Genomic DNA, 15,860 nt, shown 5'->3' on the forward strand with positions numbered 1-15,860 from the left:
TAAAAAAAAAAGACTGTTGGTCCCTCCGTTCACTTGGGTCCCAGATGTCCCATCGCCGTTATCTGCTCGCACTTCCAGCAAGTTACGGCGCAAAAAATTTTCAAGCTGAAGGGTGGAGGAAAACGTCTAACTAACGGCTTATGCCACGAGGGCCCCACTCCAGCGAGTTTTGGCCCATTGATTGAATCTGTACAGATAGAGTTGGGAGATATGTTTCTAGCTATTGTACGGTGTTTTCACAATGATGAATTTGCATTCATAAAGCGCCTTATCACATCCTCAGGATGTCTCAAAATCTGTCACATCCTGTAAGTTTCTTTTTGAAGTGTAGTCACTATTGTTATTCAGGGTTAATGGCGATAAACTGAAGCGCAATATATATATATTGAAAAAAGTGTTAAATAGAACGCTGTATTGATAGGAGTGATTCAGTCACACTTGCTGATATGTGACCAGCGACATTGTACAAGATAGTTTGGCTTCTAACTTTTGACTGCTTCAGGAAAGGAACACTTGTGTAATATGCTGAATTTGTTTCCCTCCAACTAAAATCAGACCTAAAATGATCAAATCTGTCATCCGCGCAACGGCTGAAAACTGAAACAATTATAGAATTGCTTCATATCTGTGAGAACTCGGCGCTGTGCTCGTAAGTGGTTCCTTGGTCACAAAGCATCAGTGAAAGGATGTCAACAGCAGACAGCATGACTAGCAGATAACATCCGCAGGAGCAGACGTTTTGCAGTGACCGCAGTCACAGTTGTGACAGATGCATCAGTGGCTGAACCGGAACTCCCACTAGCAGCATGTTAGCAACAGCACCAAGGCAGCCAGCACATTAAGCAGAGCTGCTCACATATAGGTGATATCAGACATCTGCACAAAACCATTGACTTGAACAGTAGGAAACAGTCTATTCCAGATAATTCAAAGTTGCTTTTTGCATTTAAAAGAAATTATCCAATAATTTGTATGTTGAACGTGTCGTTTCAGGAGAATGCGGCCTAATCAAGGGGTGAGGCACAAATAACGGTCTTTAACTCTGAGTATTGCACCTTCACGTCTTCTGAGAAGGAGCATAACTTTGAGTTATTTATGTCTCACTGCAACCATGGCACATCCTTTGTACAGCTGAATTGAAACTCATAGAATGTGATGTGAAACCAGGTTTTTTTTTAATTTGTTCATGGGATGTGGGTGTCGCTGGAAAGGCCAGCATTTATTGCCCATCCCTAATGGATGTAAGCAATATATTTATTGTCAGTTTAGTAATGATATCTGATTTGTAAAGCATCCAAACTTTAAACAATAACCACGCAGATAATAAAAGTACTTTGAAAAGAATTGTGATTGTCCCAATCGAGGAAGGGTAGGCCTGTTGCTAATTTGGTTTTGCATGTTTGACACTGCATGTCGTCCATCTCTAAAGTGGTTTCCATGTTAGGGCAGTGCAAGGCACAGCCAACGTAAAACCGGTTTGGCATTTGGTGTTGAAAGTGAGACTGCCTGGAGGGAAGTAACTTCACATCATTCCAACCGTACACCAGTTGTAATATAACTGCAATCTTTGGAAAGCCAGTTATTTAGAAGTTTTAAAAAGAAAATGTTAGATTTTAAAGAACCATTTGTTTTTAAGGTTAGAGCCAATTGTCCTGTCAGCTTTCTCCTTTGATTAAAAATGTCACTGGCAGAGGCACATGCGCAGAATTTTGCTTTGACTGAGCAGGGACCAGGGCAGGCTAACATGGTGCTGCAGTGTGAACTGGGTACCGATGTCAAACCAATATGTGTAACTTAATTCAGTTGTGCTCAATGAATCTCTTCAGTATATCGTAAACCTACATGCATGGTAATGTCCTCCCAGTAGACGGATTGAAAACTGAAGCTCGTGGACCAAGGTAACAATATCAGATACACAAGATGCAATGAGTGGTTGTTGGAGGCCAATCATCTCAGCCCCAGGACATCACTGCAGCCTGTATGGCAGTTTTCAGTTGGACTGATCAGATTTTATCACCACGAATGTAAAGTAGCACTTTTACATATAGGAGGTTGACCTAGATGTGCCATAGAACAGTAAGGGTGCAGGTTAAAAGCTGTGATTCTCCACAGGAAGGGAGAGGAAGTTCTGACAATAAGTTGACCTGCAAAGTGCTTGCACATCTCTTACTGACCTACTCTAGACTGGCAAAGGCAGGGGCAGCCAATGTTGTGTTTCTTGCATCAACCAAGAAATTGGTGAAGAGGAGGAGGTAGAATCATAGAAAGTTGTGGCACAGAAGGAGGCCATTCGGCCCATCGTGTCTGTGCCGGCCGATAAAGAGCTATCCAGCTTAATCCCACTTTCCAGCACTTGGTCCATAGCCCTGTAGGTTACGGCACTTCAAGTGCACATCTAAGTACTTTTTAAATGAATTGAGGGTTTCTGCCTCTACCACCCTTTCAGACAGTGAGTTCCAGACCCCCACCACCCTCTGGGTGAAAAATTTTCTCCCCAACTCCCCTCTAATCCTTCTACCAAATACTTTATATCTAAGCCCTCTGGTCACTGACCCCTCTGCTAAGGGAAATAGTTCCCCCCTATCCACTCTATCTAGGCCCCTCATAATTTTATACACCTCAATTAAATCTCCCCTCAGCCTCCTTTGTACCAAAGAAAACAACCCCAGCCTATCCAATCTTTTCTCTTAGCTGGAATTCTCCAGCCCTGGCAACATCCTCGTAAATCTCCTCTGTACCCTCTCTAGTGCTATCATATTTTTCCTGTAATGTGGTGACCAGAACTGTACACAGTACTGAAGCTGTGGCCTAACTAGTGTTTTATACAGTTCGAGTATAACCTCCCTGCTCTTATATTCTATCCCTCGGCTAATAAAGGAAAGTATCCCTTATGCCTTCTTAATCACCTTATCTACCTGTCCTACTACCTTCAGGGATCTGTGGACATACACTCCAAGGCACCTCTGTTACTCTACATTTCTCAGTATCCTCCCATTTATTGTGTATTCCCTTGCCTTGTTTGCCCTCCCCAAATGCATTACCTCACACTTCTCTGGATTGAATTCCATTTGCCACTTTTCTGCCCACCTGACCAGTCCATTGATATCTTCTTGCAGTCGACAGCTTTCCTCCTCACTATCAACCATACGGTCAATTTTTGTATCATCTGCAAACTTCTTGATCATGCCTCCTACATTTAAGTCCAAATCATTAATATATACCACAAAAAGCAAGGGACCTAATACTGAGCCCTGTGGAACCCCACTGAAAACAGCCTTCCAGTCACAAAACCACCCGTCAACCATTACCCTTTGCTTCCTGCCACTGAGCCAATTTTGGATCCAACTTGCCACTTTCCCTTGGATCCCATGGGCTTTTACTTTTCTGACCAGTCTGCCATGTGAACCTTGTCAAAAGCCTTGCTACAATCCATGTCGGCTACATGAAATGCACTACCCTCATTGACCTTCCTTGTTACCTCCTCAAAAAATTCAGTCAAGTTAGTCAGACATGACCATAGAATCATAGAAGTTACAACATGGAAACAGGCCCTTCGGCCCAACATGTCCATGTCGCCCAGTTTATACCCCTAAGCTAGTCCCAATTGCCTGCACTTGGCCCATATCCCTCTATACCCATGTAACTGTCCAAATGCTTTTTAAAAGACAAAATTGTACCCGCCTCTACTACTGCCTCTGGCAGCTCGTTCCAGATACTCACCACCCTTTGAGTGAAAAAATTGCCCCTCTGGACCCTTTTGTATCTCTCCCCTCTCACCTTAAATCTATGTCCCCTCGTTATAGACTCCCCTACTTCTCTTAACAAATCCATGCCGACAGTCCTTGATTAACCTGTGCCTTTCTGAATGACGATTTATGCTGTCCCTTAGAATTGATTCCAGTAATTTGCCCACCACAGAGATTAGACTGACTGGCCTATCCCTTTCTCCTTTTTTATGGGGGAGATGGGGGAATACTTACAGGAAGAGGGGATTGACAGAGAGGAAGGCTATTTAATAAGTGGAGCTTGGGCATGGACTGCATTCCTGCAATGTATTTGCTCCTTATTTGAATCAGGACTGAGAAACAGTCGCACAGTCTATGTACACTGGTGCCCGACTAGGATTTTTCACAGAGTTTACACTATAGTGCCGTAAATTTAGTGCAGAAATTGGGCCATAGACCATCTGAATTGCACTATGGTTCAGTTGCTAAGCCTCCAGAAAGATTCCCCTATAAAAGAAAATAGATTGCTCGGGACTGGAGTAGCTTTGGACCCACTTCTGTATAGCACCTGGAGCCAAGACAGTGCCCCAGTAACCAAAACACATCATGACACCCATTGGAACTGCCTTTGCTACTTTCTGGTGCGAGCCTGACACCTGCCCCCACTCACTCTGGCAGAGGCAAATTCAGTGAGTACGAGGGTGGTTACACGTTCCCACGTGCACAGTGTCATTCCAGTGTCTGAGGAGAGCAGAACACCACTGCCTGCAGCTACTAGAACCTGACCAGCACGAGAAAGGCAGCAGTGTTTAAAGTGTCTCGCTCCAGCTGGCCCCATAACTGCAACAAGGAAATAAGAGAAGAAACCTGTTAGTCAGAGTGCAGTGAAAGGTCGCAGTCCTCATTGTATCTTGTGTGTCTGATATTGTTTACCATCTGGTACACAGTCCATGGGCTTGAGTTAGTAATCCGTCCATCCGAGACATCTGTATTGTGATCCTATTGTATTCTTGACCGCTGGATTCTTCCTGGCCTGTTAATAATGTGAAGTATAGACATTCACAACAGCTGAGGAACAGATTCCCTCCGTCAGACTTGTAGCACCTAATTGCATAGTCAGTCTTGTGCGAAGCTCCCACTGCTTAAACTGACATAGATCTAAGTGGAGGTTTTTAGGGCATTGCACAGAATGGTAAAGACCCCATGTCCTTGATTATGAATAAAATCCTGCAGCTACAATGAGAGGGGGAGTAGGCGTATAGATAATATCTGGCTGCAGCTTTTGAAAAAAAACGACCTTTTTATTTAAAACAAACGTATTGTAAAGCTCTTATCCCTGCAGTGCAATAGCTCTAATTATGATTTAACAAAAATTTAGTCATGTTTTCAAATCCCAGTCATGTGGGGCACTTAAGTCTACCCGCATCATGCGCAGTGAGTTTAACGCTCTTTATTTTGGTCTGGCCATTTTGTGGAGTACTTTCCCTCGGTTGGTGGTGGAGATGAGTCTGCTGCATGTTGTTTTGCTCAGAAATAATTAAGCCTCCTATTAACTGAATACGGTTGCACTGATCATTCAAAGCCACAAAGGAGGGAGGCTGGGTTAGACATTGGTTCTTAGCCTCCAAGACCTGGCTTCAAACCTAGCCTGCCCTGATGAGTTGAAAGGCTCATCTGTCTGCTGGATATAAAGGTCGTATGTAAAATTGGCTCAGACTGTCTCAATGCAACCCTAAGTTAGCATGAGTCCACAGCACAAAGCTGACCTAATTTTGCACTAATTGCTGCTAAATTGCTAATCTCAGTCTCTGCGTCCTCTTACTCTAACTCATTTTCTCTTAAAACCTCAAAACTGTGGACCTCCTCAACTCCCTCAACCCTTCTATTCTAAGCTTGTGTCAGCTGTGGTTCAATGGTAACACTTTTGCTTCTGAGTCAGAAGGTTGTGGGTTCAAGTCCCACTCCAGAAACTTGAGCACAAAATCCTGGCTGATACTCCAGTGTAGTACTGAGGGAGTTCTGCACTGTCAGATGTGCCATCTATCGGATGAGACATTAAACCGAGGCCCCGTCTGCCCCCTCAAGTGGACATAAAAGTTCCCAAGGCACTATTTGAAGAAGAGCAGGGGAATTCTCTCTGGTGTCCTGGGCAATATTTATCCCTCAGCCAACACCTAAAACAGATTATCTGGTCATTATCACATTGCTGTTTGTGGGACCTGGCTGTGCATAATTTGGCTGCCCCGTTTCCTACGTTACAACAGTGACTTCAAAAAGCACTTTGGGATGTCCAGAGGTCATGAAAGGCACAATAGAAATGCAAGTTCTTTCTTTTAACAACTAAGCTTGCGCCACCTTGCCAGTAGCTCCCGATTTACATCATCATCTAACCTACGCTCCTCCATCTTGGTGTTGCCACTTATTTCAGGAAGAATGAAAATTTATTGGGTACAACTTCACGCAGGAAAGACTTCAAAAGGGGGTTAAAACACAAACATTAGTCACATGTGTTTACTAAAAGGGCTTCATTAATTTTCTACAATTCAGGGTACGTCAAAGGAGCTGATGTAAAAAAATGACTTTCATCAACAATCCACAAATTGCAGCTACAAGGTCGTAGAGGAAGGAGGCTGCATAATCTGTATTTTGCTAAGTCTTGAAATCCAGTTTTCGGGGGGACTGTTGAAAGATCCTTTGAACTAAAAGACAAAGCTCCCCAATTTCAATACCGACATCTGTCATCTTAAGGAATGGCAGAAACATAAGGAAATTTTGTTTTAAAAAACAAGGCTAAAGTCAGGATAAAAATTCTGTCTGTTGTATGAAGAAGCTGAAGCAGATGGGAGGGAGATGAAAGTGCAAGGTCCTACTGAGTGGGGAGAGTTGCGAGAGTGAAATCCCTTGCAGCAAAACAGACTCCCTTCAGTATCACAGCTGTCATCCATTCTCAAAACCTCAAAATCAAACTAAATAAATGAAATGGAGATTTTCCTTTCGAGTTCCTTATTGGCTAATTATTAGAATCTACAACTCCCTTAATAAACACAGTCATGGGATGAGTCTGGGAATACTCTGTCTAAAATACCATAGAGTTTACTGGATACAGCCTTTAATATGTGAGAAATAGCTTATTGAATGAGCTAATATACTGGGCACATCAACCAAAACTTGCATTTAGATGGCGCATTTAACATAATAAAACGCTTCACAGGAGCTGTATCAGACAAATTTTGAACAAGGTACCATCAGTGCCCTGTAAGAATATCAAACTGATACAGAATTATTAGTTTATTTTCTATTTCAGTAATGTTTTGTTCGAACGTTGAGGGAGCCAGACTAGAGGAAATGTTGAGTCGGAGAGTATGATGGAGCTGATTTGATATCAGTAGAGAATATCAATAACCCAGGGGCATACAGCAGACATGTCATTTCGATTGTTAATTCAGCTTGCTCATGCATATAGACACAGTAACCTTTCCCAGCCAGCTACCTGATAATGTTGTCAGCATTTACTGTTTATTTCTATAAAATCAAGTGCCGGGGGTTAAATAATTTTTCTAATGTTTACTAACTGATGATGTAACCCCTCTTCAATGCACAACATTCCAGGAATGCAAATGAACGTGCCTGTATTTTTGTATTTAACAAAGAGTGATAATTTCCTGACTTCAGTTCATCCCTGTACTGGAGTCACTGAAATCTGCTCCATTTCCAGTCCCAGCCCAATAAACTCAGGCCTCTCCTGGTTGTGATCACACAGCAAGGTGTCAGCAAATTAATGTTGAAATATTTGTGAATGTATTAACTGAGAGACTATCCATAAACACAACTTGAAAGTCTTAACACTGTTTACCAGTTTGGAATGTTGAAGGACTGTAATGGAAATTGTTCCAACCTGCAATCCCTAAATAGCAATTTTTCAATAACTGTTAAAGAACGTGCAGTTGTTAATTTTTTTTGAAACCCTGATCCTCTTGTACATTTAGGCTGAAGATATGCCATTGTTAAATTGACCTTGAAGCAATGACAGGATCTCTTGAGTTTTTAAACTGGATTAACACCAATTGTAATTGGTCAATGCAAGTTGTTGTTGTAATTCATTTCAACCTGGTTGACACTTGAGATTTGTAAATTGAGAAGGGATTCACACTGACCAAGTAAATGGAGCTGTTTCATTCTGAATGTATGTAAGTAACTCGTTGTGCAGTGAGTTTTGACAATAGGTTGTGGTTTTATACAAAATCACTCATTGTGTTGATGTTTTAAAAACAAAAGGTGTTTTCAATAACTTGCTTTGCAGGGGGAAAATGCAAATCTTTTAATTATTGAATTATCAGACGCAATATTTTGAGTAATCATCATCCTAATTTGCTTGTGGGAAGAGTATTTCAATATATTGGGCTATTTGGAATGACTATGCATGGTCTAAGGACAATACATATTTAAGGATTGAGGCAATTTGGTGTTCATTTGGACGAAGGAGAAAAAGGAGCCTTTCCTAAATTGTGGTCTTGTTGACTGGGCTGCTGGACGTTTTCACCTCTTGGGTGACAGTTTGGGTGTTTGAGGGAGGAGGGGATGGGTTAGGCCATGAGCTTCCATTGGAAAGCTTTAAATTTAGCATTCAGGGCCATGTGAGAGTAGATTTTGAGAATTGTACAACAACCGTCTCAGTCCAGTAATGATGGTGACTAATCATTCAATGCTAGAGGATTACCAAGATTCAGAAGAATACTCAGTATTATTAGTCAATCAGTGGGTAATTATTCTATACTTGTAATGAGTACTTTTTTTGTTTTCTGTGCCAAGTCACATTTGAAAAATCACGAGAATTATTTACGATATACAAACAGAAGTTATTGACTTTTAACTTTGGCTGTTGTGTTATTTGTATCCCCCACCCCCCTCCAGAATTGAATATTAAATGGTGTCAAAGCTAAATAATTGTGAAAATGACCTACACGTGTCAGATGTGCCCAGGCAACACTGTCTAAGTCTTGCCTCAAAACCGTACTAGAAACCAATCTCTCTCTTGCCCTGAGGCGACCAAAGTCCCAAAGTGCTATTGTCAGGCACCATTTTATAACAGGATTTCAAGCTTTTCAGCAAAAAATTTGTCTAATTAATTAATCCCTGAGGGACTATCTCACACTGCATTGCAAGACTGCAATGATTCAAAGCAGATTCCATTTATTTGCTGCTGATAACTTTAAAAGTACTTTGCTTATCTGTTTGTCCTAATGTCTGTACAATTAAAAAAAACTCAGACAGACAAAGAGTAAAAGCTTCACCATCTGGACAGTGTGGTTGTGTGTCTTAGAAATTGTGCTGGAAATTTGTATCTGTTGCTATCCCTAATCAAAACCAAAACTATAGCCTTTAAAGATGTATAGAGAATTTTGCTGTTTAGGACAACAGCCACGAATCCTGAAAAGTTGCCAACTTGCTCAGCTGGGTGTGGGACTGAATACTTATCCCTGTGGGGTTGACGTTGAGAGAACCTCACTAGGTGCTAAAAAGTGTAAGTGTGGCTCTCAAAAGGGTTGTACAAGCTTTGGCTCTGACTCGATTTACAAACAAGACAATCAAAGAACACTGATGGTTCTCAATTTTCCCTTTTGCTTGGTCATTACTGTACATTTTGAACAGCACAAATGTCTGGACACTAAGGGTAACGTTTGCCCTTTATCCAAAAGTTCGAGAGTTGTCTTGAAACCGTTTGAAACAGCCACTTTGATTAAATGGTTTTTAAAATTTATTTCCTGTTTCTAGTGAGAAGAGGCACTTTCAAGTGAAGGCATGTGACCCTGTTCAATGCTCCATGCACGGGAGGAAGTACACCATCATCGTGGAGACCAAGATTAACCAGTCGCAGCCTGACTTCACCAAGACACGCTCAGGATTTGTCCTTTCCTGGCCTGGAAACTAGCAAAGCCTGGGCCTTTCCTAGTTTCATCTGATTCAAAGCCAGAATGCCATTCAAAGTTATTCCACTCAGAAGTCGGCAACATTAATGATGGGAAAAAGGCCAGGACTGGGCCACATTAAACATTATAAACACTCATAGTGCAGAAATAATGCTCTCCAGTAGTCACACCTCTTCTATCTGACTTGCATTATCCTCTTTGTTGTATTTAATGTTCCTTGTGACATTCTATAACCTCTACCAACTGAAATTGGCTTTGTCTTTCTTTCCCTATCATGAGTTTTACCTCATCCGTGATTCCAGGGTCTCTTTAAATATGACGATCATGTACAGCAGCCTCTAGTTTTTCAGGGTTATGGACTTTTGCACTCAATATTTATTTTTTTTTATTTAAAAAAAATGTAAACCCTATTTTAATAATGGAAAGATAAAGAGCTTGATTCTACCGTATAAAAATGATGAATGATTCTAAATTTGTACGCTCAATGTCCCATTATAGAAAGAGCAATAGACCTTGTGGCAATATTCTGGCTTCATGTGTCCGTTTAGTAATGCATCCAGATAGGTCCAAACTTCTGCTAATCTTACTGCGTTTGGGATATTTGGTTAGACTGAGACTGTCGTCTAAAGGTAGAATCAAACTGTTCATTTCCCAGCACTTGTGCTGCATGACCAAAAGATATGGTCACTATAAAACCTGAGGCCACTGTACAGTTTTTTAAACAAAAGCTATGTGGCCTTTCGGCTCTGTCTGGCATCTGTTAAAGAAGCAAAAACTTTAAGTTGCAAAGTATTTTCCATTTTTTGAATCTAGTTTTAAAGAGGTTGTACAGTGTCAGTCTTGCTGTGTGACATTGGACAATGAACATAAATTGGACCAAATTTCTAACCTTTCTTCGTTTTATCACACCTCCCACTTGCGTCCCCTCCTCCCACATACTTTCAAACTGCCGTATTGGCTTTTTCAGATAAGATGTTGGTGAATGTGCTGGGGACTTCAACACAGCTTCTGGTAACAGTATCGCTTCCTGCTTGCTGAGGAAGTGAGACTGTGTCAACTTTTCTTGCATAAAAGGTTCAAAACCAGAAATTTGTAAATCATATAGCACCTCACAAGTTTTGACACTATATTATTTAAATCTTCTTTGAGAGTTTTTTTTTGAGGGAGACAGCTTTTTCCTGTATTTTATTTTGCCTTCCTTTGCCTGAGCAGCTGAGTGGGTGGGAACACGGCCTGGTCCCAGGCTGCAGTCAGTGCCACCTGTAGCTGGCTCCAAGGTGGCACTCGGGACTGGCCAGCCAAGACTAAATGTTTGTCCCAATGTCCTCTGTACCCCCTCCCTCCCAACTGGGAGACGCAGCCCATTCACTGCCTCCCTACTTGACAAGAAGGCAATCAGGAGCACAGGAGGACTGAAAGCTGCATTCACCCAGTGGCACTGAGTGGCAGATTTATATTCATGCAGTCCTATTTCAGCACAAGCCCTCATGGTGCAACGTGAACTTATCTTGTGCAGTGGGTCCGCATTTCTCAGTACTGTATTTCCATTGGTCTTTGCCAAAGATAAGGCAGGACTAATATAGATTATATATCAGGCTGGTGTTCATCTGCAATACAATACAAAGGGATATTTTAAATTGTGGAAGGTAGATTTCAATTCAGGGCTATGGTTTGTTGGTACAGTTGACTCCTGTGAAGTGAATAATTTTCCACAAAACTGTAACCACATATCAGAAGTTCACTGTGAAATAACAGGTGATTATTTTTCTTTTGCACAGTTTCTTGATTGTGGAATACTGCAAGGCAGGTAAACACCAAGGGGGTCGAATTTCTGCGGGGTTCCCGGTCTCTGGCCAAAAGATTGGCGGAAACCTCCAGAGAAATGACGTGATCAGCCGTTTCTCCAAGAGTTTCCCGCCAAAGTTACGACTCAAGATCGGAAGAACCTCCGCAGAAATTCCAGGCAAAAGTGTTTAATGTAGTTAATATTTGGATCTCACTTCAATCTGGAAAATTGTTGAATTAAAAATTCATACAGCAGGTGGAAGATAAACAGCTGCAGTGCAGGTCAATCACTGAAAGTGACAGATAGGTTAACATTTCACAAGAGAATTCTGATGAAGGATCACAACCAAGGAATGAACCTATCTTGCTCCTCTCGGATGTTGATTGACCTGTTGTGCATTTCCAGTCGAACAGTTGGCTGTAAAATTTGGGCATAAACTCCTGTAGTGTCAGCCTTGGCTGTGGTAGCACCCTCACCTCTGAATCAGAAGGTTGTGTGTTCAAGTCCAACTCCAGGGCTGAAGTATGTATTTCTAGGCCGATACTTCATTGCAGTACTGAGGGAGTGCTGCATTGTCAGAGGGGCTTTCTTTCAAACGAGACATTAATCGGAAGCCTTTCTGCCCTCTCAGGTGAACATAAAAGATTCGAAGAAGAGCAGGGGGGTTCTCCTGGTAATCTGCCCAATAGTAGTTCTTCACCTAATGGCACCATAAAACAGATTAACTGGTCATTCATCTCATTGCTGTTTGTGGGACCTTGTGTGCAAATTGGCTGCCCTGTTTGCCGAGATGTGAAGGGCCCTATACAAATGCATGTTCCTTCACTCTTTCTGTAATCTTGCAGTCCACATAACACAAATGTAGTCCTTTAATAGATGATAGAGCCATAACAACTAGTGCAGAAAGGAAATTGTACACAGTAGTAGAAGGTCAGACTGACTCTTTACTGTTTTAAAAAATGGTAAATGTGATTGCTATTGAAATTTCATCTCAGCATTTTAAACCACTTCCCTCCTGCAGGCCAATGTAAAGCCCTCAATGAGATCAATTTCCTGTCATTACTATTTTTCTCTACATTATTCAAATTATTGTGAAGCTGGATAGACTGAAGTTGCAACTTCTCACTTGCTACAGCTTGACCGTGTGGTCGCTCACCAAGTGCTACTGTGACAGATGCAATAGGCTTATTGTCCAATCTGCAACCCTATCTAAACCAGTCAGTGACCCTGCGGGACCAGCTGGGCAGAGAGTGCCTTCCATTATAATTTTTAAATAAATAAAAGTTTTACTGTTCTTCAGATGATGTGGTTATATATACCCATATATAAAAATTGCCATTCCTTTTAGCAACAATGTTCACTTAAGTGGACTCAGCTGTACTATCAAAAGGCTTTTACAAGAATAGGAACTTTTGTGGGAATTCGATGTCTAGATCTGTAAACAGATGTAGATACCATATAATTGACACTGGATATAAATCAGCCACATACTATCCTGTAACAATAGAGAGCTATTTTACCTGTCCCATTAAGAGAATCACACAGAAGATTCACTCTCATCAATAGCCTTCTTAAATGTACTATTTTTGGAAAGAATGGGTGGAGAGGAGATCATGGATTTTACTTCCTGTCCGTGCGCAGACTAATCCTGGCAAATCAGTAAGCAGTGCTACTAATTAATGCTCGGCTGTATTTCAATGAAAGAATTAATGACCAAAAGTATACACATATACTGCACACCGTGACACCAGCTTGTTATCGGTCAGTCCTTGATTATTATTTATTTAGCTTGCACTAAAAATGCTTGATGCATCTTCAGTAATCTGTAATGTTGTGTTGAATGGTCAATTCTTTTTCAAACCTCAGAAGGATATTTTTAACCTTCAGAGCTCATGGTTGATGGGATATTGTGCATTCCTGTTTGGTCAAGACACTAGACAGATGATTTCTTACTGCCAGCGTTTTTCAGTTGCCTCATTTCGATAGAGTTGCTCTTTGTCAAATATGACCATTGAATTAAAAAAGGTTAATGGACTTGAGTAAAACTGACCTTCTTTCACCTCTGCAACCTGCAGTCGAGTTTCCAAGCCTGCACACACTTTAACACCAATTTGTTCATTTCACCCAGAGGCCATAAGGGTGACTGACACGGGCAATGGCAATATCATTCTAATTTTGGAGTTAAGGTGCAGGAACTGAAACAGTTGAGAGAGAGCTCTAAACTACACCTGTTATGGCGTCATGGGCAATGCACAATGTCACTGGCTACAAGGAGGGTAAATACTCCAGTATTTTGTCTCTTGCCACCCCAATCCCCACCACTGTCAAGTGACAAGAGACCAACTTTGATGATGTATCAGATATTTGAGTGTGTTGGTCTTGTATTGGGACACCTAATTTTCCCTGAGCAAATCTATGCGGGAGGAGGTGGGGGGGGCAGTAGGAGGTGAATGAAGACCAGAAGTGAAACAAAATGTGCCAGCAACATAACATTACACATCAAAGTGCCTAAATACCCTGGAATTCAGGTCATTGGAACACTTGCACCTTGTCTTAGATATTGCCAATTGTAATAAAATGATGTATTTAATCACTATTGTATCATGTATAAATCAGCTTTATATTTAGAAATTTAATATACAGAATTCAAATTAACCATGAAACATGGATACTTGCTACTTAAATATCAGGAATGCAACTTTTTTGTAAACTAAAGTTTTATCTTTTTTTGCTTAAATCAAAGGTTATGGTGGAATTTTATTTGATATACATTTTTTAATTTGTAAATTAGTTGACTTTCTGATATGTTTTGTCCAGTCATTGCCTTGATAGAATATACAATAAATTACTTTATTTTCATAAGTGCTTGATATGTTCCAAACTAGGAAAAAATGTTAGTGCTTTCATTAATTAAAAGCATTCCTAAGAATTCTTTGTCGTGTGTTGAATTTTTTTTTACAGTTTTTGCAGTTTAAATGCATCTGTGCCACGTATCAAATTTTAATCATTTACACTGGATGCAACATGAATCAGATGAATTCTCCTCTGTAATTCCCCACACGGTGAAGCCTCAATATTAGCCCTTCAAAAAACAGCTGGATAAACATCTGGTTGGGACTTGGATTAGAGGGTTTTTTAAAATTGGGAAATCAAAGTGAAGAGCCAAGGACACCCCCAAGGTCGGGGAAAGATAGGAGAGAAGATGACGTATATTGAGAAGTAGAGGAAAGTGATGCTGTGCTTCGGTTTAAAGAACATGTAGATTGCGGGAGGGAGGTAAGACTAAGAGATAAAAAATTCCAAACTGTTGAGATCCTAGGAAAGAGTAGTGAGGTGGTGTATCGAGGAGGAAGAGTATGTAAGGTGGCTTATTTCTGGCACACAGAAAACAAGGAAGGAAACTTCAGACAGCACTGACCATGTTAGTAACAGTAAAATAATGAGGCACATGAAAGGTTACGACAGAGAGAGAGGACTCGCCTAGCAGGTGACGAGCTTTCTTGTGTCTTGTCCAGAAATGGATGAAAGGTGTCAGAACTCATCCACAAGTCGGAGCGGTGTTCAAGTCTTGGATAGACTTGGGCCTTATATAAAAAAAAAACAAAAAGCTGTTCAGGGAAAAGAAGTTACAATTTGGGCTCTCATCAGATACTTTTTCTTGTGCCCCTCACTTCCTACAAACTGGAACATGACCTTAAACACAATGTATTGTTAGTGTAGCATTCCTGGGGTGAGCAATACACCCCTTATGCTGCTGATAAGATCACTGTAAATATTGTGAGATGCTTCATGCTCTCCTGCGGGGGTGATTTTAAACCCCAAGAACGGGCAGGTTGGGGGCGGGTAGGAGTTGAAAACAGTTGTTTCTTCTGTAAACCCGGAAATAAAGCCAGGTTGTGGTCACGACCCAAAAAACAACTATTTTCAACTCCCACCTGCCGCCACCCCACCCATTCTTGGGAATTAAAATCACCCCCCCAGTCTCTCCAACTGATGGACAAATAAAACTCTGACAGACTGCATATCTCAGGCTATAAACCACAAATTGGGTTTATTAAGAAGTAAAATTAAATAAGTAATTATTGGTATGCTGATAGGGTTAGATGAAGTAGGGAGTGAGGAGGCTCATGTCGACCATAAATGCCAGCATAGACCATCTGGGCCGAATGGCCTGTTTCTGTGCTGTAGTTTTTTTGTAATTAAAGAGCAAACATTCAGATTTCACTCAATTGTAATACTTCATGTAATCTTCCAGTTCCTCTTTCAAAATAGTAAAAGTTAAGAATATTTTAACAGTACTTTAAACAACTTGACTCAGTGATGTAGGAAAGACAACCTCATGGAGTCATCCATTTTCTGCCACCCATACAGCGATAAAGGGAATTCAGAATCGGGGAAAAGCTCGCCACAACTAATACCTAG

At 41.1% G+C, this 15,860-nt stretch overlaps 1 protein-coding gene across 4 annotated transcripts in view; it reads left to right on the forward strand.

Annotated features, from left to right (window-relative positions):
* Positions 1–14,302, forward strand: part of LOC137300008 (unconventional myosin-Id) — a 496,111-nt gene extending 481,809 nt beyond the window's left edge. For all 4 annotated transcript variants that reach the window (XM_067969090.1, XM_067969092.1, XM_067969091.1 and 1 more), the window contains one exon: positions 9,498–14,302. In XM_067969090.1, the coding sequence (XP_067825191.1) occupies positions 9,498–9,654 (157 nt within the window). In that variant the 3' untranslated portion in view covers positions 9,655–14,302. The remainder of the gene's footprint in view (positions 1–9,497) is intronic.
* Positions 14,303–15,860: the final 1,558 nt, after the last annotated feature.

The sequence above is a fragment of the Heptranchias perlo genome, chromosome 30, assembly GCF_035084215.1.
Source record: "Heptranchias perlo isolate sHepPer1 chromosome 30, sHepPer1.hap1, whole genome shotgun sequence".
Classification (NCBI taxonomy): Eukaryota; Metazoa; Chordata; class Chondrichthyes; order Hexanchiformes; family Hexanchidae; genus Heptranchias; species Heptranchias perlo.